At 50.0% G+C, this 24,331-nt stretch overlaps 2 protein-coding genes and 1 pseudogene across 4 annotated transcripts in view; 2 read left to right on the forward strand and 1 right to left on the reverse strand.

The window, feature by feature from the left end:
* The window catches only part of TMEM106C (transmembrane protein 106C), a 259,203-nt gene that overhangs the window by 169,435 nt on the left and 65,437 nt on the right, over positions 1 to 24,331 (forward strand). The window lies entirely within an intron of this gene.
* Positions 1 to 24,331, reverse strand: part of VDR (vitamin D receptor) — a 105,649-nt gene that overhangs the window by 41,929 nt on the left and 39,389 nt on the right. The window contains exons 1-2 of one of the 3 annotated variants that reach the window (XM_050746921.1): positions 22,359 to 22,427; positions 218 to 298 (exon numbers count right to left, since the gene is read on the reverse strand). In XM_050746921.1, the coding sequence (XP_050602878.1) occupies positions 218 to 236 (19 nt within the window). In that variant the 5' untranslated portion in view covers positions 237 to 298; positions 22,359 to 22,427. Of the gene's footprint in view, positions 1 to 217; positions 299 to 22,358; positions 22,428 to 24,331 lie in introns of those variants that run through there. The other 2 variants (XM_050746923.1, XM_050746922.1) reach the window with 2 other exon arrangements.
* Positions 14,914 to 22,595, forward strand: LOC126931587 (uncharacterized; annotated as a pseudogene).

The raw sequence follows: 24,331 nt of genomic DNA on the forward strand, positions 1-24,331 counted from the left end.
GAGTCAGCAAGCCCCATCTCCTGAGCCTTTCTCTGAACTCCCACCCGCACCCCACACACTCATGCATCTCAGCTGCAGACTCTGCTGGTCCGGGACCCACCTTGCAAGATCCTGGGTGGTATCCCTTCCTTCCCCTGCCCACCACCTTCTTATGGCCCACCCTTGCCCCTTGAAAACAGAAAGCCAGGGAAGTTGTGGCTGATGAGGAAACACCTACCTGAAGGAGCACAGGGCATGTAAGTGGAGCCCGGGGGTGCTCTTCTATGAGGTCTCACAGATACTTCAGACCCAAAGCCTTCTGAAATGAAGAAGGGGAAACCTTTTATCTAAAGCGGAGCACGGACCGCCTCACCAGTCTCTAAGGAAGTGGGCACGAGAGGATCTTTCCAGGGACTTTAGTCCCCAGATCAGGGACTGCAAACAGAAGTGGCTTGTTGGGGGCAGGCATGCCATGTCATCGCTGGCAGGGGTGTGGGGGTGGAGGCTGGCAGCAGCCAGGATGGCCCTCCCTCGAGGCAGGGAGTAGCAGGAGCCGTGGGAAGGGGTGGCGGCAACCAGCCCCGGGCAGAAGGAAACAACCTCCCACCTAGGCACTCCTCCTCCTCTCACAGCCCAGGCTGTCAGGAGGGAAGAAGGGCCTTTTCCTTAGGGAGACCCACACTACCCCCTCCATCTCCAGATTGTAGGCAGCTCAGGAAGCAGAGCAACTGGGCCACGTGGCCCACTGCTAAGAGCGGGAAGACAGCTGCCCGAGGCAGGGCAGTGGAGGAGCCGCACAAGAGCTGGGAATGGGGCGGGCTTGGATAGCAGCCCACAGCCTTGGCCTCTTGGGACAGCTTCAAAGGCAGGTGTCTGAGATCTCCTGTCTGTGGAGACTGGGTGTAGGCGGAGCAGGTGCTGCAGGGGTTAAATACAGCAATGTATTGCTTTCAAACAGGATGTTTTCTGCCACTTTTAGCTCTTCCCCAGACACGCTCAACACCCCCAGCTGCAGTAGAGCTGACTCTGGTGCCCAGACTCTGGATCTTAGCAGCTGGCAGGGGGGGCCAGCAACGAGGGACGGGCAGAATTGTACCCTTTCCACTTCTACTCACACCCAGCCCTGCTGGTCCACCTGCAGACGTAGACAGACAGACAGACAGACACACACACACACACACACACACACACACCCACACACACACACACACACAGAGTTTCCTTCTCTGATGCCAACAGGAGGCAAAGGCCTTTAAGTCAGACCCCAGATGGGTATGTCTAGACCCCAGCTTTTGTTTTTCTTTGGAGACCTCTGTCTTCCAGTAGCCTAAGCAGGGAAGGAGGAGAGCTCAAGGGGCTTTCAAGACCTGGGCCCAGTCCCAGAACTGTGAGCCGGCTGAGGCCACTTGCCACCCCTTCCAGCACTACCAGTTCCCAGGGAGCATCGAAGAAAACACCAGTGGACAATGAGCCGAGATAACCTAAGCTGGGCTGGCCCCCACCAGGGGCATAGGCAGTGGGAGGTGTCTGCTGAGGACAGGCGTGCTGCCACGTACTCCCGAGCCAGGCCCTCCTTTGCCTGCACTGCTCCTACTGCCCAAGTCCTTCCCAGCTGACCACGCTCTGCGGGGTTCCCCCTCTGGCCTTATTGACTCCTCAGGCTCCTTTCCTGGTGCGCAGGAAGGTGAGGTGGGGACAAGGTGGACACAGAAAGGAGCACTGCTTTCCTATCCTCAATCCCTGTGGTTTTCAGAGATCAGAGGTGACATCCAGGTAGACCACCACCCTGGAACTTAAAAAAATGTTTCTGGAGTATTTACTACATGCCAGGCCTGCTAAGCTCTGCATATATTATTTCATTTAGCCCTCACAACAGTTCTGTGACGCAGGGAGCAGTCCTACTTTACAGGTAGCAAAGCCAAAGTTCAGAGCACTCTGAGTGACTTGCCCAGGGTCCCACAGCCAGGCAGGCGGTGGTGCCTGGGGCCAAACAAGGACGGCTGATTGTAGTGCCCAACTGGGTCCTTTTCCAATGACAATCATCAGAGCAGATGCCTACTGCTCCGCACTGGGCCCTGCTCCATGGCTTTTCTGTGTACTCACTTACTTCACTCTCACAACAGCCCCCTCCAGTGGATACTTTACTGCCCAGGTTAGGGGTAGAAACTGAGGTGCAGGGAAGGTGATCGTCCTTGGAGCTGGATTTGAATCTAGGTAGCTTAGCTCTGAGTCATTTCTGCATCCCTAAGCCCCGGACACCTTTCACTTCCACTAAGTCGGGAGCAATGCAGAGAACAATCCCCAGGTCATGAGGGAAGAACCCGGGGATTGTTCTTGTCCCTCCAAGGATCCCAGGCCAAGGGACGGCAGGCCTCAGCCAGGATCCATCCACTTTCTGTCACCCAGCCCCTCTCATCTGGGAAAATCCCATCCAATAGATGAGCCTCTCCTCAGTCGACTTTCCAGTACTGGATGGTCCTTTTAGGAGAGATAGCCTAGATTCGGCCTCTGAGTCCAAGTGCAAACCTATAGGAAAGTGGGGCAAAGACACAAGGTGGAAAAGAGGACAGGTGGAAAAACTGCTTAATACCTGCTCTCTGCCACGTCACACGCCCACCCCACCAGCAATTCATGTTCTGAGTACACAGAACATCCCACTGCTTTTGCTGGGACCGTCCCCAGAGCAACCCTCTCCTGACCCTGCTTTAGAAATACCAAACCCCCAGCACTGAGCCTCAGAGAAGCAGAGCGGGAGGAGCTCGACTGTGTAGAAAGCCCCTGGCTTCCATCCCTCCAGGGCCTGCATCCCACATCAAAACCCTGCCTGACCCTGACCCCAGGCCTGACCTTGCCTTAGCAAGAAATGAGAAGATAACATATTTCCTTCCAGTCACTGAAGCCACAACCATTGCCTCTCCTACACATCTGCCTGTCAGCCCACACCACAGGCGGCCCCATCTTGCGACAGCTTCTGTTAAATGGGCATCCCCAGGGCAGTCTCGCCTACGGCAGTCTTGCAGGGTGATAACTGCCAGGTGTCCTGGGCAGAGCCCTGGGAAGGCAAAAATCAAAGTCCCTCATGGCTCAGTTTAACTCCGCATTGACTGGACCCGCCTAAGGGTGGTAAAGCTGTGACTCTGAGAAGGACCGTGGAGTGGACAAGAAGTCTGACCACTAATGTCTTTTCTAGCTCTGAGAGCATGCAACTCCAAGACTGGAATTCCCGTCATGAGAAGCACTATTTTTTTTTTTTCTTTTTAAGAGACAAGGTCTCCTCTGTTACCCAAGCTAGAGTGCAGTTGCACAATCACAGCTCACTGCAGCCTCTAATTCCTAGGCTCAAGCAATCTTCCACCTCAGACTCTCCAGTAGCTGGGGTGACAGGTGTAAGCCACGCCAGGCAAGAAGGCCTTAAATGAGATGAAGCTTTCTCCCCAATCCCTCACTAGCCAGATGAACCCCAACATTCATGCCTCAGTGAGTGAGACTCACTCATCCTCAGATGCCAATGAGCAGGAAGGGCACAAAAGATGTGGCCCCTAATCAACCCCAGGAGAGGGGTTCTCTCTCTGCCAGTTTGGGACTGGGGTGATGTAAACTGGGCTTTCTAATTGTTGACATTGTTTCAAAGTTCCCACTCCTTCTAGAAAGAAATGGAAAGCTAAGCTATTTCCCCACAGAGTGGGAGACAATTCTTCTTCTTCCTAAAGTTGCCACACACACAGTCAACCACGTGTTGGGCTTTTCTAGGAGAAGATATACCTGTGTGTCCGCCGGCCACAACTGCACATGTACTTGTGCGCGCACACCCTTGTCTTGCTATTTTTCGTTTCATCATCCCTTAAACTCTGCCCCATCGAGTGCTGAGCACTGCATGACCTACCTGACTTTTTATTTGTCATCTCTTTTTGCCTGGTGCATAACTCAGGCACAGCAATACCATGGCCAGCTAAGGTGATACCCTCTCTTCCTTCTCCACCATCCCCAACATGTACCCATTTTCTTTGTCCAGAACAGTCTCAGTATCTCCCAGAAGAAGCTGACAGGGAACAGAGTGATAATAAGGGGGAGAGGAGAGGGTTTACTGTGTAAATAGAACATATCCAAACTACTTCCTGCCCCGACTGTCTCCCCAGCTCCTTCATACACACACATTTTAAACATGGGTAAGAATAGTTAGAATTATTTTCTACAGACCACAATGTCCACAGTAAAACCCAATAGATAACATTCAGCTCAGAAAATCTCAAGATTGGAAGGCAACAGCACCACCTAGTCCAATCATCTTAAATTTCTTCTATAATATTCTAGCCAAATGGCTTTCTAGCCCACGTTTGAATAATTTTCCTAGTGGAGAACCATCTCCCATGGCAATCCACTCTCTCTGGATGACTCTATGCTTAGAAAGCTCTGTATCATGCACAGATGGAACAGCCCCCATAGCTTTCAATGGCTGCTCCTAGACAGCTCTTTGCAGCCATGTTAGACAAACCTACTAGGCCATTCACACAGGAGCTCTAGAGGAGGGATTAGGGGCCACCATATGGTGCCATATGCACATTAGTAAAATGAGCCCTGGCCAGGCGCGGTGGCTCATGCCTGTAATCCCAGCACTTCAGGAGGCCCAGGCTGGTGGATCTCTTGAGGTCAGGAGTTCGAGACCAGCCTGGCTAACATGGCGAAACACCATCTCTACTAAAAAAAAAAATACAAAGACTAGCCAGCGATGGTGGTGTGTGCCTGTAATCCCAGCTACTCAGGAGGCTGAGGCGGGAGAATCTCTTGAACCAGGGAGGCAGAGGTTGCAGTGAGCCGAGATGGCACTGTTGCACTCCAGCCTAGGTGACAAAAGTGAAACTCCATCTCAAAAAAAAAAAAAAAGAAGAAGAAGAAGAAAAGAAAAATTAAAAAGAAAAAGGATCCCTTTTTCTAAGACTCTTAGACTTTTCTAAGGCACTAAGCCCTAAGACACTTCACTTCCGTCAGTCAGAAAATTATCATAAAAATAGAACACTCTACAATGCTTATGTCGTGAGTGAGGTTGCAGGGGAGAAGCTGCAGAAGATAGCCTGGGTTACACTTAATTTTGATTTAGACCCCGTCAACTTCCCAGGTTTGATCATGATCCCCATAAGAAGAGTGAGTAAGGTGGTAGCACAGACAGCGTCTGCCTTTGTGGCCTGCACCTGGAGAGAACAGCGTCTGTTCCACGGAAAGGGCCCGTGGAGCAGCGTGAGTGCTGGATGTGCTCCCAGCAGGGCTGCCGCCTCCTCTGTCTGCCACTTGGCTCTTTCCAGAGGAGGCTGGGTCCCAGAAACACAGCTCTAAATACCTCTAAGAACGTTTAAGAGGCTCACCAGTCATGACTGACTGAATGATGGGAAATTCAGTGGCTGATGACACCGGAGTTGCAGGAAGGAGTTTACCCCTGAAGCTTGTTCTTCATTAACCCTTTTGGGACTATGCATCACCTTTGAGAATCTGCTAAAAGTCATGGACTGACACCCCCTACAGTATCAGGATATATCAGTCCATTTTCAAGCTGCTGATAAAGACATATGTGGACTGGGAAGAAAAAGAGGTTTAAATGGAATTACAGTTCCACATGGCTGGGAAGGCCTCATTAATACGGTGAAAGGTACTTCTTACATGGCGGTGGCAAGGGAAAAATGAGGAAGAAGCAAAAGTGGAAACCCCTGCTAAAACCCATCAGATCTCGTAAGGTTTATTCACTATCACGAGAATAGCGTGGGAAGAGGGGCCCCCATGATTTAATTACCTCCCGCTGGGTCCCTCCCACAACACGTGGGAATTCTGAGATACAATTCAAGTTGAGATTCGGTGGGGACACAGCCAAACCATATCACAGGGCTCATGGGTCACTCCATGGAAACCAGGCTACACACACTCATTCACCAATGCCGCTCTGGGGAGCTCTAGCAGCTTCTCGGAGCGTGGCAGGACTCAGAGCAGGGAGCCCATGAGGCCTCAGGCAGTGGGGCAGGAGATACACGGCTTACTTAGATAGATTTCCACTTCTTATCAACAATTTTTCCCACAAGCTGCTTTTTTCCAGTGGAAACTCTGCCCTCAGCTTTGTCAACAAGATTTCTGGGCTGATTACTGCTCTCCAGGTAACAGGCAGGCTATGCTGGAGAGTGGCCGGTGACGCATAGGGGACTGGCCCATTTAGAAGCTACAGTCCAATCTCTCTGGTTTTATAGCTGAAGAAATGGAGGCCACACAAGTAGAACCATGGGTATTTAGAGGCTGGGAAGGGTAGCATGGAGGAGAAAATGGGGAGAGGTTGGTTAACAAATACAAAATTAAAGCTGGACAGGAAGAATAGATTCTGGTTTTCTGCAACACTGCAGGGTGACTGTGGTTAACTATAATTTACCTTATATTCCCCAAAAGCTAGGACAGAGGATTTTGAATGTTCACAACACAAAGAAATGATAAATGTTTGGGGTAATAGATAAGCGAATTGCCCTGATTTGATCACTGCACATTGTGTACCCATATTGAAATATCACTCTGTATTCCATATGTACAATTATTATGTGTCAACTACAAATAAAAAGAAAAAATTCTAAGAAAGTCAATAAAAACAAGAGAAGAGAAGTACACTCCCTTACTGTGTGGCCTTGGACATGTCACTTCCTCTCTGATGGCCTCAGTCTCTTCTCAGTCTCCTCTGAGGTAATCAGAGAGGAAGTGACATATCCAAGGCCACACAGTAAGGAAGTGTATTTTCTCATCTCCAGCCTGGCTTAGTCCAGGAGCCCCAATCACCTGCCTGAGTAGCTTCAGGGCGAGAGTGTGGTGTGGGGTAGGAATGGGCCATGGAAACAGGTGTGTACTCTCCCTTTGGGGCTGAGAGTTCCCTGTAGGAGGCCTGATGCAGACTGCAGCAGGACCACCAGCACTGACTACATCCTTACAATCAACACAGAGAAACAAAAAAGTCGCTAGGATCACCTACGTGCTCCTCCCTGAGCAACTCCAGCTCCTGGCTTCAGCTCCCATGGCCAGAGACATGAACAAGGACTCAAGACAGAGAGTACTTTAGAGGGAAGTGGGATATGCCTGGCCTGAGCTTTCTCTACTCTGAGTGAATTTTCCTGGGACACTAGCATGGGAGTACTTCCCAAGGATATCTGCTACAGGGAAAAGTTGATGAGACAAGGAGGCTATTTGTTCAGTGACTTAAAGACCAAGAAATAGAAACTGGGCAGACCCAAAGAGAGAGAATAGGTCCAGCCCTTCTTTGGGGAGACCCGAACTACTGCTAGTGTTAGTGCAGCTGATAGCTAAATGGGATTTTCTCTAAAAATAAAAGCAAAAACAAAAAAGCAACTCAAGACAGCAGAAGAGGGCTGCTTCCAAGCCATTCCCAAGCCCAGCTTCCAGTGTGGCTGCGTGCGTCCCTCCAGGCTAAGCATCTGTCTTAATGCTGGGACCCTCAGCCTGAGTCCACATAGGCCTGAACCACTCTTTTTTTTTTTTTTTTTTAATTGTACATCACTCCTTTATTATGCTGATCTGGAAAAAGGATTTAGTACAGTTATGCTCAAATGAACACTGGGCCCATGTGGCAGGTCCAAGCAACTAGAACATGATTCAAAAATCCGTGAAAGACACACTTAGACAGGGCCACGAGGCATTTCACTGCCACGAAACAGAGCAGGGAGGGATTCTAAAACACACAGCAGGAAGCACTCCTGCCCCTCAGAGGTCAAGGAGCTTACCCCATATTGGTATGAGGAATGGCTTATTTTCTGATGACCACATGTGGGACTATTTCAACTGCCACGAGAAACCCTGGAAGGGTTATTGTTTTGTATTTTATATATATATATATAAAGTATATTCACATAAAGTATATTCAGGACTGATCCCAACCTTCTAGAGCCAGCTCCTTTGGGGTCAGGGAGGAAACAGTTGTCACATTACCATGCAGGTTACATTCTTCTTCCACTGGAATGACCAGAGCGTCCAGTCAGTGACCTGACTGCAGAAGAGCAAAGGACCGGCTCCTGGGGGCAGACAGGCTGTCTTGCTTCTCCTCATTGGTTATGGCTTAGCATGGTTCCTCCCCACAAGTCCTTACTAAACAAAACACTCGCAAAAACCCAAGTCACTACTTTTAAACTCTCTTGGATAAGGGGAGCTTTCCCACAGCTTGGACTGAGAACCTGTGCCCTAGAAGTGCTATTCTGACTAGACTGTATGAAGGGAGAGGGTGCAGGAGACAAAATGGCTAAAATGAAAATGGAAGCCACTGGTCCCCATCTGCAGCTACAACTCAAGATGTCTACAGATGTGGTCAGTGTGACATGTGCAGGAGGGAGGGGCAGAGGGACCCGACGGGCAGGGAGGGTGCTCCTGGGGACAGTAGCCTGCCCAGACCTGAGCCACTCTTGCTCAGGCAAACCTCTCTGAGGCCCAACCACCTACCCCTATCCAGGTGGCCAGGCTTATTCTCCTTATTTTCCTTCTGGGACCAATATGATCTCTGAATCACTCAGACTCTTCCTGCATTGTATCAAAGGTCAGTATCCAAACCCCAGGTCCTACCAGCTCCGAGATATTTGGGATCCTTGGGATCAGACCCCTTGCCTTTGTCCAGCTACCTGGGCCAGCCTATGCCCCTGGCCACCTGACCACTGTTCAGATGCCCCCAGAGCCCATTCCTGTCTCCTCATCTACAAATAGGGACATGATAATACCTGAGTCTCAGGTCTTGTGTGGGATCAAATGAGCTGATCTCTGAGTAGCCCTCAGAAGGGTGCCTGGCACACCATAAGCTTTATATGTTAACTTTATTGGAACTGTACCTGGCTTTAGTATAATCACTGGAGAATCCAGGAAAATGAGAAGATCTTCAGGCCCCATAGAGGTGCTGTGAAGGGCAGGATGCCTGCTTCTCAGTCCCAAAATCTCCACCCCAAACAAACATTGCCCAGAAAGCCACAATTTTGCTGAGCTGGGAAAAAAACTGACCACCCCACCCACTGTCTGTGGCTTCTAAAACTCTTCCAAAACTTCTTGGGGTGAGGAGATGTGAGTTGTTCTAATCTCTCCCCTAACAATCAGAGAAGCTGAGGTACAAATCTAGACTTTTCCTCCAAGTAAAAGATAAAGCCTGTGGCTCCCAAGTTGTCACTGATTACCAACCCTTATACCCATCGTCCTTCCTGTCGCTTCTCACCCAGTGTCACCTCCGTGCCCCACCTCCCCCATTATCAAGTGCTGGTCCTGTACCTGCATCTGTTATCACTGTAGTGGGACCTGAAGCTTGACTACCTCCAGGATGCCCCTCTGACTGTTACCAGGGCAGTGGCACTACCACCACCCATTCCCACCCACCACCACCTGCAGCAGAAAGCAGAACTCAGGAGAAGGCTGAGGTGGGTGCTGAGGGGCTGGAGTCAGGAGCTGGCAGCGAGAACTGTGGAAGCCCTGGCAGAAGAATGGCCCCACCATTCCACTTCACCTAGACATGGGGTGGGCTCTGGCTCAGTGGGCCTGGACTCCTGGCTGCCCCAGCTCTTAAAGGCCTGGGAAGGCCATTCACTTATCCTGGGATAGATTCTGAAGCCTGTGTCAGAATCAGGAAAGGATCCTCAGGGTCCTCTGAGATGGGCAGGGCTGGGTTAACTCTCCACCAGGCAGCTCCGGTCCCGTACAGGGCTGATTTGCCCAAATATATCCTCTCCAACTTCTGGGTTATTAGGGAGGGGTGGACACTTCCCCTGTACAGCGCTCATGCAGCTTCTCGGGACCTGGGCCATGTGGGAAGTTCCCACTCACTTTCAAGGGCAGCAGCAGGCACCCCAAGGTGACATCAGCCGCTCCTCCATTTCTGATCTGAATGACTCCCCCTAAAGAGCTTCTCCAGAGCGGTTTGGTCAGGCTTCTGGCCATCCTTCTGGGTAGGGTCCCTCTTGGGGACACCCCTGGAGGCCCAGGGATGGGATGTGGCAGCATTTCTTCTTGGCCTGTGCTGGCCTCTGCTGCCTTATCTCTGACGGGGACGCTGCCTATGTTTAAGTGCCGGCCACACGGAAAGGCCTGTACTGGAAGTGAGAGACGCAGTGGTGAGCAAGACATAGACCCTGTCTTCTGGGAGCTTACAGTCTACTGCGGATTAGGGGGTGGGGATGGGGGACGAACAGGAACGTCCAATTCAGTACGACACGTCCTACAATCCAGGTAAGTGCCAGGTCTAAAGGGAGCATATGCGAAAGCCTCTGCCTCATCTTAGTGAGAGAAGAGAAGAGAAGGCTCTTTGGAGGCGGTCCCCTCTCAACCTCTCCACGGAGACAGGAAGGAGCAGAGGAGTTTAATGTGGTAGTGGTAAGAGGCGTAAGGAGCACTCCAGGCAGAGGATACTGCACATGCAAAGGCTGAGAACGAAAGGGAAAGAACGTGTTTGGGACAGAGAAACTCATTCAATATGGCTGGAGAGAGGGAGAGGGCGCCAGGAAGAAACGCCCCAGCTGACCACGCTCATGTCAAAGGCCTGTAGGAAGTACATTCCACTCTTTTCTCTGCTTCTTCAAGTTAAACCCAGTGAGTCTTGAATATCAGGCATTTTAAATTATTGCCATGATTTGTTGAAACTGAAGACTTTCAGACCCCATTCAGATCCCCATTCCAACCTGAATCCACCTGGAGGGTTGTGAAGAAAATAACAACAGGGCCTCTCTCATTGTTTCATTGAGAGGTTAGCCATGCATAGGCCTCTTTTGCGGCACAGCTGAAGTCCCAGCCAGGGTACACACAAAGCCACTGTCCCCCATAGCCCTTCAGGGAGATCCTTAACCCTGAGAAGAATAGGACCATCAGTAGTTGAGCTAGAAGGGAGAGGTAAAGGAGAGAGACCTGAAAAATTCAGCCTAGCTGGAAAAAAAAAAAAAAAAAAAAGGTTTTGTGGGAGAAAATCAAAAGAAAGAACAAATGATTCAATAAGGGCAGATGGAAGGAAGGTTAGTGAACGACTCAGCTGCCATATCACCAGTGCAATCCTTACTTAATTCCTCAGTCTGTCCAGGGTGGCCAGATATGGTTGATGGGCACAGAGAGAGGTGAGTTGCCCACAGCTGCAGGATCCTCAAACCTGCCTCCACCAGTCCACTCAGCCCACTCTGTTCTGGTCAACAAGGTTAATTGCTCGTTGCCAGGAATTTGTCTAAGGAAGGGCATCAGGCAAAATACATGATGCTCACAGAAAACACGCACCACCGACGGGTGTGGAACATCTCATATGCAGATAAGCACATGCCAGTCCATATCCTGAGTCTGGCTGTCCAAATTCACTGCTGGCCAACATGACACAAGCCTTGTCTTACCCTCAGAGCTATAATTGAAGATAATCCTCTTGGTTCAATGTTTCAGATCAAATATCAGAATCTGTCTGGAGTATTCTTCCCCAGGGCCACAAAGTGGTAGGAAACAGCTGCCTCTGTTCTAACCCTTGAACCCTAACCAAGTTAGGATTCCCCTTCCCCAGCCCTACCCATTGGTCATCTCCCTCTTCTTTGTTTTTCTTTGGTAGCCAGGGGGCAAAGACAGAACAGATTTAAACCAGAGTACTTTCCATAAATGCTGCCCCAGGACAGCGAAGGAGCTAAACTCAGGGTCCCTAGAGGAACAACCTCTTTCCCTAGAGGAGCAACTTCTTTCCCTCCAGGTGGTCAGCTCTCTGCAGCCCCCGAGTTGCCCTGAGCCCGGCCTGCTACCCACCGGGCCTCTGAACCAGCTGGCAGAAGTTCCACTCCCTGCACTCAACACTCTTTCTGGCAGAGCAAACACCCCTCAAGAAGGAATTTGATGTTACTCAGAACCTAGTTTCAATTAAAGGACTTGTGGGTGAAACCCCATTTCCTCTGACTGGGCTGGGCCCCACTAGGTCAGTTGGAGTTGCTGCCAGGTGAGCTGCAGACAGGTAGCATCCTAGGGAGGACGTCAGTGGCCAAGGTCCATCTCCGTCCCGGGGGGAGATGCCCACTGCTTCCCTTCACTCCCCCGCCCTTACTTTTCCCAGAATTCCCCCTGACCTGAAAAATAACTCTGTAGCTAGGCTGGTCTGTAGCCCAGGATTGAATTTTAACAGAGATGAAAATAATTCCCCCAGTGAGCTATTTTCTGCCCAGCTTTCGGAACATAGCTCAGAGTGACAGGCACAGTGGGGCAGGGGAGGCTGGCCTCGGGTCACTAACTAGGGCCACTATCCATTTAGGGCCCTTCCCACGTACACTCCCGCACTCTTGCTGGCACCAGATTTTATAGAGGTAACTGCCTGCCACACCTGCCTCCACCTGTGGATCCACATGGGGCATGAGGGTGGCAGGATAGGGAAGGCCCACAGGAGTCAGGGGTTTCCATCCTCCATGGCTACAGCTCTTACAGAATGCAAGGAAGAAGAAAACACTGCTACTTTACCAAGCCTCCAAAAGGAGGTTCTATAAGACTCTTGTGTCAGCTGAGATAAATATTTTAAATATGTTATAAAAATTGTTACGCTGTAAAATTACACTCTATAAAAATATTAGCTATTGCCTTACTATTATTTTTCCAGGTATTTAAGAATAGGAAAGGAGGAGGAATAAATTCAGGTAAAAAGGGGAAGGCTGTGAAAAAACACAGTGAACGATTGCATGGAGCATGATCCATTCATTCATTGTCTACCAAGCCCACCCCCAAACTTTCTACTTTTTATTTTTTTATTTTTTATTTTTTGCCTTAAGACTTTATCCTCTGTTAGTTTCCTTTTGATTTTTTCTCACACAACTTTTCTTCTAATACCTACAGGGAAATACCTTCCTGAGAAGACAGAGTTTGGGAGGCAGAGAAGGAGGAGGGGAGAAAGGAGAGGAGGGGAATGTATTCTTGGAATGTCTTATTCTGAAAGGTTTCTTTCTAACTCACAAGGAAGAAACACTCTGTATTATAAAGCTATTATCACACGCTGGGAGGGGTACCTTCTAGTACATTAGTAAGGAATTCTACATGAACAGAGTTTTTCCCATCCCACTGTGTAACAGTCACCTGTGAAAAGAAACTACCAGAGGATGCAGTGGAGCCCGCAGGGCAGACCCGACTGTGATGTGTGCTGTTTGCCACCCATCCTCCCCCATCACCAACAGTGATTACACATTTTTTTAATTGGCTGTCAATGTTTTATAAATCAAGAGGTTACATTTTTGAAAAAAAATTCTGAATGTCCAGCTTTCTATGAAAAAGTTGGGTAATCTGACCACACCAGGCCGAAGCTCCTGCTGGAAGCCTGCTGGGCCAAAAGGGGCTGTTCCTATCAACCAGCATGTGTCCTCCAGTCCATCTCATAGGGTCTGCATCCCTCCAGCCTCGCTCATGACCCACCTGGCCCTGGCCCCATGACCAGCCCACAGTGACAGCGGAGCTCACGGTTGGAAGTGCAGGCTCTGGAGGCAGCTGGCCTGGGTGTGCCCAATGCTGGATTCTCCCTACCACTAGCTGTGCAACCAGAACCAATGAAATGCACTCTCTAAGCCTCGGCTTCCTCACCTGTGAAATGAGAAAAATAACACCACCTATTGCATAGTCTGTGAGGAGTCCATGAGATAATCACGTCAAGTGCTCAGTACAGTGCCTGGCACGTAGTACCTGCTCAGTAAACGTTAGTGCTTATTATTGCGCACAATTGCTGTAATGACTTAAGGAGAATCCATCTGAGTTGCAGCCCAGTTTTTGAAGATGATTTAACAACACAAAACAATTTGCCCTTCAACCCTCCTTTCTTGCTCAGGGACCCGGTCTACAGACAAAAACCATCTGGTGAGTATATCCGTGACATGTTAGTTATTGTGTGGAGCAGGGGCACTTCAGAGATAGGATTCAGACCTGTTCCTGGGGCTCGCAGTAGAGTGGGGGGAATGGACGATGGCACACTCACAGCACTGACAGGTGGAGTTACGCACAGAGCTCTCCCCACAAGCCCTGCCCAGGACCACACAGGAGCTTGGCATTCAGGAGGACCTGGGGGTGGATCTGATTCTTTTCTCCTTCTAGGCTCCAAACCTTTCGGGGGGCTTCGCTAAAGGACACCCAACCTCGAATTAATTCCACTCCATTTCCAGTTTCCCAGACTGTGCACGTGATTTCAACAAAGCCGGTCAGGTCTCAAATGGAGTTCATTATAATGGAATTTTACCTGAGGCAGCCCCTCCCCCACTTCTTAACATCATGGCACCCAAGATATGGGTGTGCTTGCCAAAGAGGCTGGGCAGAAGTCACTTCCTGCCCCTGGCAGAAGTCTGGAAATTCAGAGCTGTTTGGAACAAAGAACTCTGCCCCGAAGGTGTTTTCCAGCATCTCCCTGACCAGACTGGAACTGCCCCATTCACCCTCGTACCACCTGCTGCGTTTTTTCCAGCCCTCCTAGACAGGAAGGAGAGGAGGGAAGACTGAGCTGAATGACGAGGACACTGCAGGAAAGGCAATGCGCAAGTGAGGAAGAGAACATGCATTCTGGACTTAAGCCTGAATTTAAATTCTGGTTCTGATTTAGTAGTTCAATGTTTTCGGGCAAGGAATTTAGCCTCTTAATCTCTGTGAACCTTAGTTTCCTCTTCTGTAAAATGGGTATAATATTACCAGCCTCACAGGATTATTGAGAGGCATAAATGAGAAAATGCATGAAAAGCACTGAACATAGTACCTGGAACATAGTGAGTTATCATAACCATTGGTTATTACGATTGTCAGCTATTACATAATATGGTAACCACAAAGGCCAAAGGTTGGTATAGAAAGAGACACTGGGTGGAGCTGGGGTGGAGGGATGGCTGAAGAAGGTAGAACCCTGTCCCTGATCCCAGCACAGGTCTGGGAGCCAAGGCGAGGCCCAGGCCAGAAGCACCTGCCTGCCTGGAGCTGACAGGCACAGACTGGATAGGTAATTACAAAGTTGAGGGCTGGGGTGGCCCATGCAACTGTCCAGCCAGCCACATTCCTTTGTCCTATGGGTGGCTGGGTGGTGAGTATCTGGCTGTTTATGTGGCTACCAGGATGGTGAGTGTGGTCAACACTTTTCCCCAGTAGCCCCAGCAGGGTATTCGACCTTCAAAGGGAAAGGGACTCTCTACGGGCATTTGGCTCCTTTTCCCATGGCATCGCCTCTATTGCCTCCACCCCAACCCTCCAGCTACCCCTTGCTTCTCAGGTTAAACAAGTCAAAAGGCCAAAGAACAAGGCCAGACTCTGAAGAGATGGCCAGTAGAGATTACTAAACTTCACCCCATCTCACCGGAGCCCTTAAATGATCAAGAAGCCCAGGACAGATGTGAATCCATCACTGCCCCAGCCCTGTGTGCTTTGATTAGCTAGCCAGACTCATGGTTCTTACACTTCCATGTCCTTCTCTCAAAATATATATTCCTCCTAATCCACTTATGAAAATGCAATTCAGTAGGTATTAATTGAGCACATAGTATTGGCTCACTGCTGACACCAGGCTCTTGGTTGAACTGAGGAGACCACCAAGTGTTGGGGAGGATGTAGAACCATGGGATGCCTCAAGCACTGCTGATGGAAGCTCAGAGAGGAAGGGCTTCAACTGTACATAGAGGCCCAGCACAGAGCTCTTAGAGTCAGGCTGTGGCATGTATGTGGTCACCTGTGCACACTGCAGCAGACAGGCACACACGTGAGCCAGAAATTGGGTCCCTAGGTCATGAATAATACAACTGTTATAGCTAATCATTATAACTGTAGAAACTCATCTAATACAACCTTTTCATTTTAGAAATGAAGCCTATATCAAGTGTTGGAAAGGATGGAGAACAATGGAAACTTTCAACCACTGCTGAAAGTGTTTTTTGGAACAACCACTATGGAAAGCTGTTTGGCACCCTATAGCAATGCTGAACATAGAATTCCATGGGAGGCAGCAATTCCAACCCTAGGTATGTGCCCTACAGAAATTCTTGTGAGTTTCTCATGCACCAGAAGACAAGTATAACATGTACACCCCTAGCAGTACTGTCCTATCGTAATGGCTCAACTGGAAACAACCCAAATGTCCATCAGTGAGAGGAGGATGTACAAATCGTGGTGTATTTTTCCAATGGAATACTATACAGCAGTGCAAACTAATGAACTGCAGTGGTGTGCATCGACATGGATGAACCTCAGAAAACTCATATTGACTCAAAGAAGTGCATCACAGAGAATACACATGTATGTGAACTCCAAAGCCATGTAAAATGAAACAATATAGTGTTTTGTAAAACATGCATAAATGATAACTTACAAAGAAAGCAAGGAGACAATGAACCGAAATTCACTTTGGGTTGGGGAGTAAGGAGGGGGAACGCAAATGGGGAGAGGCAGAGGGGGCTTTTAAGGTGCTGCGAATGCTCCACTCTTAACTTGGGTGGTAGGTTCAGGGTATAGGATTCTTTAATATATACATAAACATATAATCTTGTGTATATGATATATCACAGTTTTTAAAATGAACAAAAAAGAATTGAAGAACCCAAGTTGCAGAGAAGCTAAGTAACTTTTACAAGCTCATCAGCTAACAAATGACAGAGAAATCAATTTGCCAAATCTGAGTTTAATCAGGTGCCAGGACAGCCATTTCTGAGTTCTAAATGGGCCTCACAAGGACAGGCTTCTGGTCTAGAAATTTTGAAAAGAAGTGCAAGAGTCTTTTTTTCCCCACTTGTAAATTCCCAGTGTCTTGAGTAGTACCTGGCACACAGTAGGCTCTTGGCCCATGGGTACTGAATACACATGCCTTTCAAGGGCCTACTGTGTGCCAGGCACTTGACTTACATCACCTAATCCTCACACGGCCCTACAAGGGAGCTATTATTATACCCGATTTACAGGTAAGGACACTGAGATTTGGGGATATTAAGAAACTTGCCCAAGGTCACAGGCTACAAAGTGATCATGCCAAGATTTGAACCTAAGAGTCTAACTCAGACCCTGGGTTTCTCCTGTTCTGCCAGGCTGCTAGCTTCTAACAGCACTACCTAAAATTTTAGTTATCTACCAAGGAACCCTGGGACCCACAGGGGGTGGGGCAGGCTGAGCATTTTCTCTTCCTGTGACCTCTGTCTCCAGGCTCTGACAGAGCAGTCTGTATGGCCAGGCCCAGGGCTGGCAAGCCCTGTGAAGCAGTGGTTACAGGCTGACTCTGCAGCCCTGGGCAGGTGACTATATCTCTTTAGACCTTGGTTTCCCCACTATGCCTGCTGGAGAGGATAACTGTACTTACCCCAGAGAGAAGCTATGAGGATTGAAGGAGACAAGTAAAGCAATCAGCACGGGGCCTGGCATGAGGCTATCAGAGGAGGCTAGAGTCTGTTTCTCCTTCCAGCTGGGCTAGGTTCAAGAGTCCTTAAGGGATAGCCAGGAGAGGGAAAAGGTAGGCAAAGTGAGAATAGCTCCCCACTGGCCAGTGGGACAATCAGCACATAGTAGGTTTTCCATAAAGAGGCTTGTTTGAAAGATTGTTTCCTATTTGCCTTCCAGACTATTAGAGTCATATTTGATTCCATACAATTTCTCTGCACAGTCCTACCTCCCTTGGGTTCTTGTTTGCTATTCTTAACCTAAGTAAGGTGACCGAGACTGCCAGAGAGGCACCAAGATCTAAAAGTGCTGGCAGAGGGAGCCTCCTTCTGAGAGGCCACTGTCCCCAGAGTAACCTTTGGGCAGTCCAAGCTTGCTCTCAGGTCAACTTGTTCAAACTAGTTAGTACATCTAACCCCGCAGCTCACAAACATTTATTGCAGGCCTATAATGTGCAAGACAGGGCACTAGTGCCCTGTGGCCATCCCATGAAGGCAGAGGTGGGAGAGTTCCATGCAGGTTAAGAGCGTGGGCTTCTGCAAACCTGAGAGGGAGTCCTGGCTTTCCTCCTCACAGGCTATGACAGCTTGGCATGTTGACTAACCTCACGGAGACTCCATTTCCTCATTTGTAAAGAGAACATAACTTGTTCCTACCTCACAAGACCTAGTGATAGGTCTGGAAGGCACGTAGCACAGCACCTGTTACCAAGTGATTGCTCAGTAAGTAGCTGAAGCTACAACTCCAGCACCAGCAGATGGCACACACTGGATGTGTCATCAGCAAAGCCTTGGGCCTCATGGGTATTCCACAGTGCCTGGAATGTCCCACCTTGCGTAACACCTCCAAGCTTCAGGTTGTCATCAGAAGGCCAGTGAGAGGCAGCAGTTTCTCAGGAACCAACCACCGAGTCTGCCCAGACTACACTTTCCCGCGGGTTGCAGCTGCCCACACCCTGCTCAGGACCAGGACTCTCCCCTGTGCAGAATGAGGACTTTGTATGGCATCTGGTTCTGGGAACACTGCTTAGTCTATTCCTTGGCACAGGACCTGCAGGGCAGGTTTGCAAAAGCATGACACACATTCCGACTCACAGAGTACTGACTTCCACTCCTGCTATTTGTCGATGAGACACCCCCATCCTCCCCCAGCCAGCCTTGGGGTGGGGGTCTCACCACCTCCCTTCCCCACAAGTCACTTCAAAGACATGACTTCCCAAGAGATCTTCACTTGCCCTTTTCATTTGTTGACAATGAGAATGACTTCCTTCCTGGCAGAGTAACTGAGAGTCATCGTGGTGGCTCTGCTCCCTCCACTCCTATGCCCGATCACCCACAGGCTGGACCTCTGGGGAGCCTATCCTTTGCACCTGGGCCATGAGGACCCAGGACCCAGAAGGCAGGACAGTTTCTCTTCCACATGTCGCCACAGCAGGATACAGGCACTGCCATCAATGCCTGTCACTTGAATTGAGCAAGAACAACCTGTCCCCACCCTGGACCATTTCCCCAATAGTCAGACCAGACCAAAGAGACAAACTCTAGCGTCCTGGGGAACTGACAACGTCTCCTGCAACGCAGCTTCTCCCTGGCTTTGGCCTCCACTTTGCTTATCGTTTCCCCGGAACCTGATTACAGGCGACCTATGTCCTTTATCACAGTGGGCAAGGTTTGCCTACCCTTGCCTTCCTGGCTGCTTACCTGCTTTACAGCCAGACTTTCTGTGGGATAGTGTGGTCCCGAGAGGTCTGGGAAGCTGGATGAGCAAAACAAGGAGGCTGCAGATATGGAGGAAGAAGGAAGAGGAAACGTGAGGCCCAGTCTTGGCTCCACTATGAACCCCAGTTTCCCCAGGGGAAGCTGAAGAGGAGCTGGCAGACCTTCCTCTCCCTGTCTGAGGTCGGGGTGGGGCAGGAAAACCGAAGGTGAGGCCAGTCACAAGTCAAGGGTGAAGGGAAGTCACACGAGTGGTGGGCTGGGTCTCAGGACAGGGTGGCTGCGAGCAGTGCTGCCCTCAGGGAAAAGACGAGAATTGGCTGATAACACCAGGGAGCAGTCTAGGGTGTTGGGGTCTGTCCTCAGAATTAAGCTACCCCTGCTTTCCCTTGAGCATTAAGCCTCCCCCAACCTCATCATCCCCTCATCACTGCTGTGACCTCTGCTGAGTTTGGAGTGATGATCACCAGGATGATTAATATTCCATTTTTCCCTGGAGAGTTTGGGTTTATGTCCATTGTCCTGGTATAACCATGCATGGCATCCCCTTTCACTCTCATAAGTATCCCAGTTTGCAAGATACATTACTCAGGACCTCTTTCTAGCATATCCAGGAGGGCACTGACACAGGAAAAGGTTAGGGACAAATCAGAGGGAAGCAGAACAAGCGAGGCCTTGGTGACCCAGAGTGGCAGCCAGGCTGGCTTCAGCCGAGCTGGATCCTCTCAGAACTGGACAATAGTGGAAGGGGAGCCTGAGAACTGCTTCCCACACTGGGGTTCAAATTGTCTTGGAGTCAGGGGCCTAGTCTGGTGGGTTCTGCTTTCTGCCATCCCTCAGAGGGCCTGGAGTCATGCTGGGCACACAAGAGGCTCTTAATCAAATCTGGTCAATTCCTTACTTTCCTCTACCTGCATCCAAAACAGAATTGTAGCAGGAAAAAATGGAAGCTGGAGCGCTGTAATTCTTTATTCAGCAACACACCAAATGTCATCTAGGTGGTCCTCCTGTCTCTGGCTCTCTGGCTTCTAGGACCTGACTGCTGCAGAGGCAACAGCGAGTTTCTAGCAGAGATTCCAGATGCCCATCCCAGCCAGGACAGTGGTGCCTCCTTAGGATGTGGGGTAAGGAATCAAACAATGGGAACTCCCTCTCCTGTCTTAGATAACCACCTGATGTAGTAGCCACCTGATGCAGCCCACTCGGCCCCAGGCCTTTCTCCATTCACAGCCTGGGCTTTGGACACCTGCTATCTGTTCTGGGGGTAGAGTGTAGGGGTCCAGGAGGTCCTCTTGGAGTTTCCTCTGGGACTTAGTTACAAAAGAGATCAGTTCTGAGGTCAAATAGGTGATACTACTTAGAAATCATAAACGTAAATTATCAGGGCACCCCAAACAGCACCCGACCTTCCATAATGTTTGTACAAACAAAGTCTGATGGCCTCTGCTGAAGAGGAGCAAAGGGTTGGAAAGGCTTTCTAACTCTCATTTTTTTCCCTCCTTTCTTACCCCATTTTCTAGTTCCTCCTTTAGCTTGGTAAGGGTCCAAGTCACAGCTGATCAGGACCAGCCAAACCCGAAGCCATGGGACCCAGCCAGAGCACAGACTGTGAATTCCCCAGCTTTTTGCAGTTTGAGTCAGCCCCACAGCCGGACTGGCCTCCCAGGACTCTTCTCAAATGGGTCCAGAGAGGCTACTGAGTGGGGGCCATGGACTCTGCAGGGAGGGCTACTTCTGCTCAACGATTTCTAGCACCCAAAACAAAAGCCAGGGAGAAATGTACAGTCTTACTACCTCCTGGTCTGGCTGCATGCCAGTCCTGAAACTGTTTCAGAAAGACCCACAGTTCCCTCCAGCACTTGGACAGGGAAGGGACGGCAGAAGGTCTCTCAACACACAACACTCTCAGTTCATAGAATTCAGGCTCCAGTGTTCAGATAACCCATCTCTACCTCAGCAAACCACCCCCAATCCCCAGCCTGGGTTAAAGCCTTCTTTGCCAACACCATGACTTCTCTGGCCCCAGACTTTCCCGATTTCTTTTGCTCACCCCTTTCGCTAGCAGAGACAGGCCACTAATGAGACCACTAGGCAGAAATGGAATGAAGGACTGGAAAAGCCTGCAGTGCTGGGATGTACCTCCTGATCCTAGGAGAAAGATGAGACGTAGATTTATCATAAAGCCACCATCCCTTCACAGTCACCTCCTGCTAGAATCATCCCATAGCCATTCCATAACCACTACTGTGTTGGGTATCTGAGCCCCTGCCCATGAGGAAGACCACCTTCCAGTAGGTAGTTGGAGCAGAGCCAAACTCTGCCCAGGAGTTTCTGCAATGCTCAGAAAATGCCTGCCCAACTGCTTGCCTGGGCTCTGGCCCCTTTGGCTTCAACTGAGCCCAGACAGGAGGCTGACTCACTCACCGCACGCACAGAGAAGGAGGAGGAACAAGAGGAGGAGGAGGAGGAGGAGGAGGAGGAGGAGGAGGAGGAGGAGGAGCTGCGAGAAGGGCCTGGACTTGGAGACCCAAGGCTCCCCCAGCCCGGGCTGGGTCTCAGACTCTGGTCCCTGGGTGAAGAGGAGGGGCAGTTGTCCACTGGCCCTGGAGATCACAGGCTGTTCCCTCCTAGATACTTCTGAATCTTCCTCACCACCACCACAGATGCAGGGCACCTCACTTTCCAAACAGAAACTACTCCTTGAGCCTCTTCCTCATTTAAATGCTTGCCCCTGAGTTCCTCTGAACATCTATTGACAGGCTGTCCTGAAAAACTAGGGCCAATTAGGTCTAAACTCATTGGTAGTTCAAAGAAAAGTTAAAAAAAAAAATTACTTAAAAGACCCAACTCCACCATCACAGGTGGACCATACCTGGGTCCTGTAAGAAAATAAATAAGGCTACACGCCCTCCACTCCAGCAGTTTTGAACACCATCGACAGCCAATCGCTCCTTTTCTTATTCCTCCACTCCATGCCAAGGCGCCCGGACAGAGGAAGGAAACAAATGCTTCTTGTTGCCCAAGTGCTGAGCACTGTGCTAGCGGAGCATTTCTCCTTTAAGCTGCCTAAGCACCGAGGATGTCGCCGCTCCCCTCGCCAGCCTGGCACGAACTTCACCTTTCTCAAACCTCAGTGCCCCTTAGTGTCCCAGCCTCATGGCACTACAGCCCCGACCTCAGTCGCCAAGTTTACCGCTGGGACTTAGACTCTAATGCTCGCACCCGGGATCTCAGGCCCCTGTATCCCCGACGCCCCGACACCGAGTCCCTATCCTGAAACCCCCTTCCCCGCTGCTCCCGTGTCCGCACCTGGTCCGGCCGCGGGTTGGACAAGCTGTTCCGCGCTCCCGGCGCCCACGGCTCGGCTGCCGCCTTTTGACAAGCAGAGACAGCCCAGCACCTGGCCCCGCCTCTCGATCAGGCCCCGCCCCGGCCCCGGCCCGGCCCTCCGCCCCGCCCACAGGTCCAGTCTTCTCCTGCCAGGAGCTCGGTTGGCGCTGCAACCATCTTGACTTGGAATCAACCACCCTACAGGGCACGCTGTAGCCTTAGGGACTCTACCTCGTGAAACTTTCATCGACTGTCGTCCATAGTGCAAGGCACGCTTCTGCCCTCTGTGGGACAGAGTTGTCGATGTTTATAGGTGCGGATTCCCGCTTCAGCCTGCGTTAATCGGGGATGCAGCCCCCCACCCTTCCTGCCGTGGTTCTACCCAGCCTGCTGCGGACGCCTGGGCCAGGTGCGTCCCCTCCTCCTGGGCTGACCCGGCCAGGACTTCGTCGTCCGCGGGACGCTGGGGGGCGCCTGCCAACTGGCACCGGCGGCTAGCTCCGCACGGGTGGGAAATCCCGGGCTCCGCTCGCTATCCTGTTACTGCTGCAGAACGCCAGGAAGCTCAGCCTGCTCCCACAGATTAGGGTAAAAGACCCCTAGGGGCCGAAGTGGAAACCGGAGTTGCATCATCGCTCCCACCCGATATTACCTTGGTAGCGACCGCGGCTTACCACGTTCCCGGTCTGTCGCGAATCTCACCCAAGGGAGCTGAGTCTCAGCTTCCCTGGTCCCTGGTCCCCAGTTCCCCCTTCCTCCCCATGGCATCGGCGTGAAGGGAAAAGATAAAGAGTACGTCCTGAGACCTGGAATTGTGGATGACTGTGGAAAATTCACCACAGAAAATTTTGGCTAAAAGTCATTCTCTGCTTCCCTTGACTACGTGATAGGCACAGCTCTAGCTACTAGAGGAGAGCTGAAAAAGCTGGGGTTCCCTTTTCTAAGAACTCGCTGTGCAGTGGGAGAGTGTATAAATAAATAGCAATTACAACATAATCTTCTGGAATAGAAATGCCCACAAAATCATCCAGCAGTGGATGACCTCTTTTAGCCAGGGAGGATATTGCTATTCGCCTCTTACAGAGGAGGAAACCGTGGCTCAGAGGGACAAGATGAAAGGGTGGAAAATTGAGGTATAGAAAGGTTAAGTAATATGCCCAACATGACTCAGCTAATCAATGAAGGACTAGTGCTAGAGCCCAGCAAATCTGCCGGTGCAATGGTCTCTGAACCATTTCTGAGACAGCCATGCTGGACTACATGATAACCAGCCCCTCACAACTCAATAATGGGGTTAAAAGAAATAGACTGAGATTAAACAGAAGGAAGAACCTCCAACAGTGAAGTTTGTTAAGCGCTGAAACAGTTCATTATGGAGGTATCATGGAAACTTTCTGAGAAGACTTAAACAAAAGACAGAAGAGAGGCACAGTCTTTGACTGAACTTGGGAATGGACCATTTATTCTGAGAAACAGATGAAGTGCCCCTTTAGAGGTCCTGCCAGTCTGATGGATGGATTCTCTACCCGTAATGAAAGTAATAGGAAGAATTCCCTTGCCCAAAGCATCGTGGGAAAGCTAGTGGTGATTCTTGTGGGAAGAAAAGCATAAGAGGAAATTTCCAACTGCTAATACCTTGGGACATTCTCTGGAAGTCCCATGAGCCTCTGAAAGAGGTTGAGCACTCAGAAGTCACTTTTGTGGTGCTTGATTGGTCTGACATCTTGCAAATAAACCTTATCAAAAGATGGTGGATGCTTACTAAGTATTCCATAGTAATTGACAGTCTTTTTTCACAGCTCTTTGTTGGAGGAGAGGTACTTGTAATTCATATGTGTAAACTGCTATATAGTATAAAAAGAATTCTTTGGAATATCTTACTTGATCTTTATCACAGCCTTTTCAGACATGAAGAGTAAAAAATAATGTTCCATTGTACAACTGATGTGCAG

The sequence above is a fragment of the Macaca thibetana genome, chromosome 11 (genome assembly GCF_024542745.1).
Source record: "Macaca thibetana thibetana isolate TM-01 chromosome 11, ASM2454274v1, whole genome shotgun sequence".
In the NCBI taxonomy this organism is placed as follows: Eukaryota; Metazoa; Chordata; class Mammalia; order Primates; family Cercopithecidae; genus Macaca; species Macaca thibetana.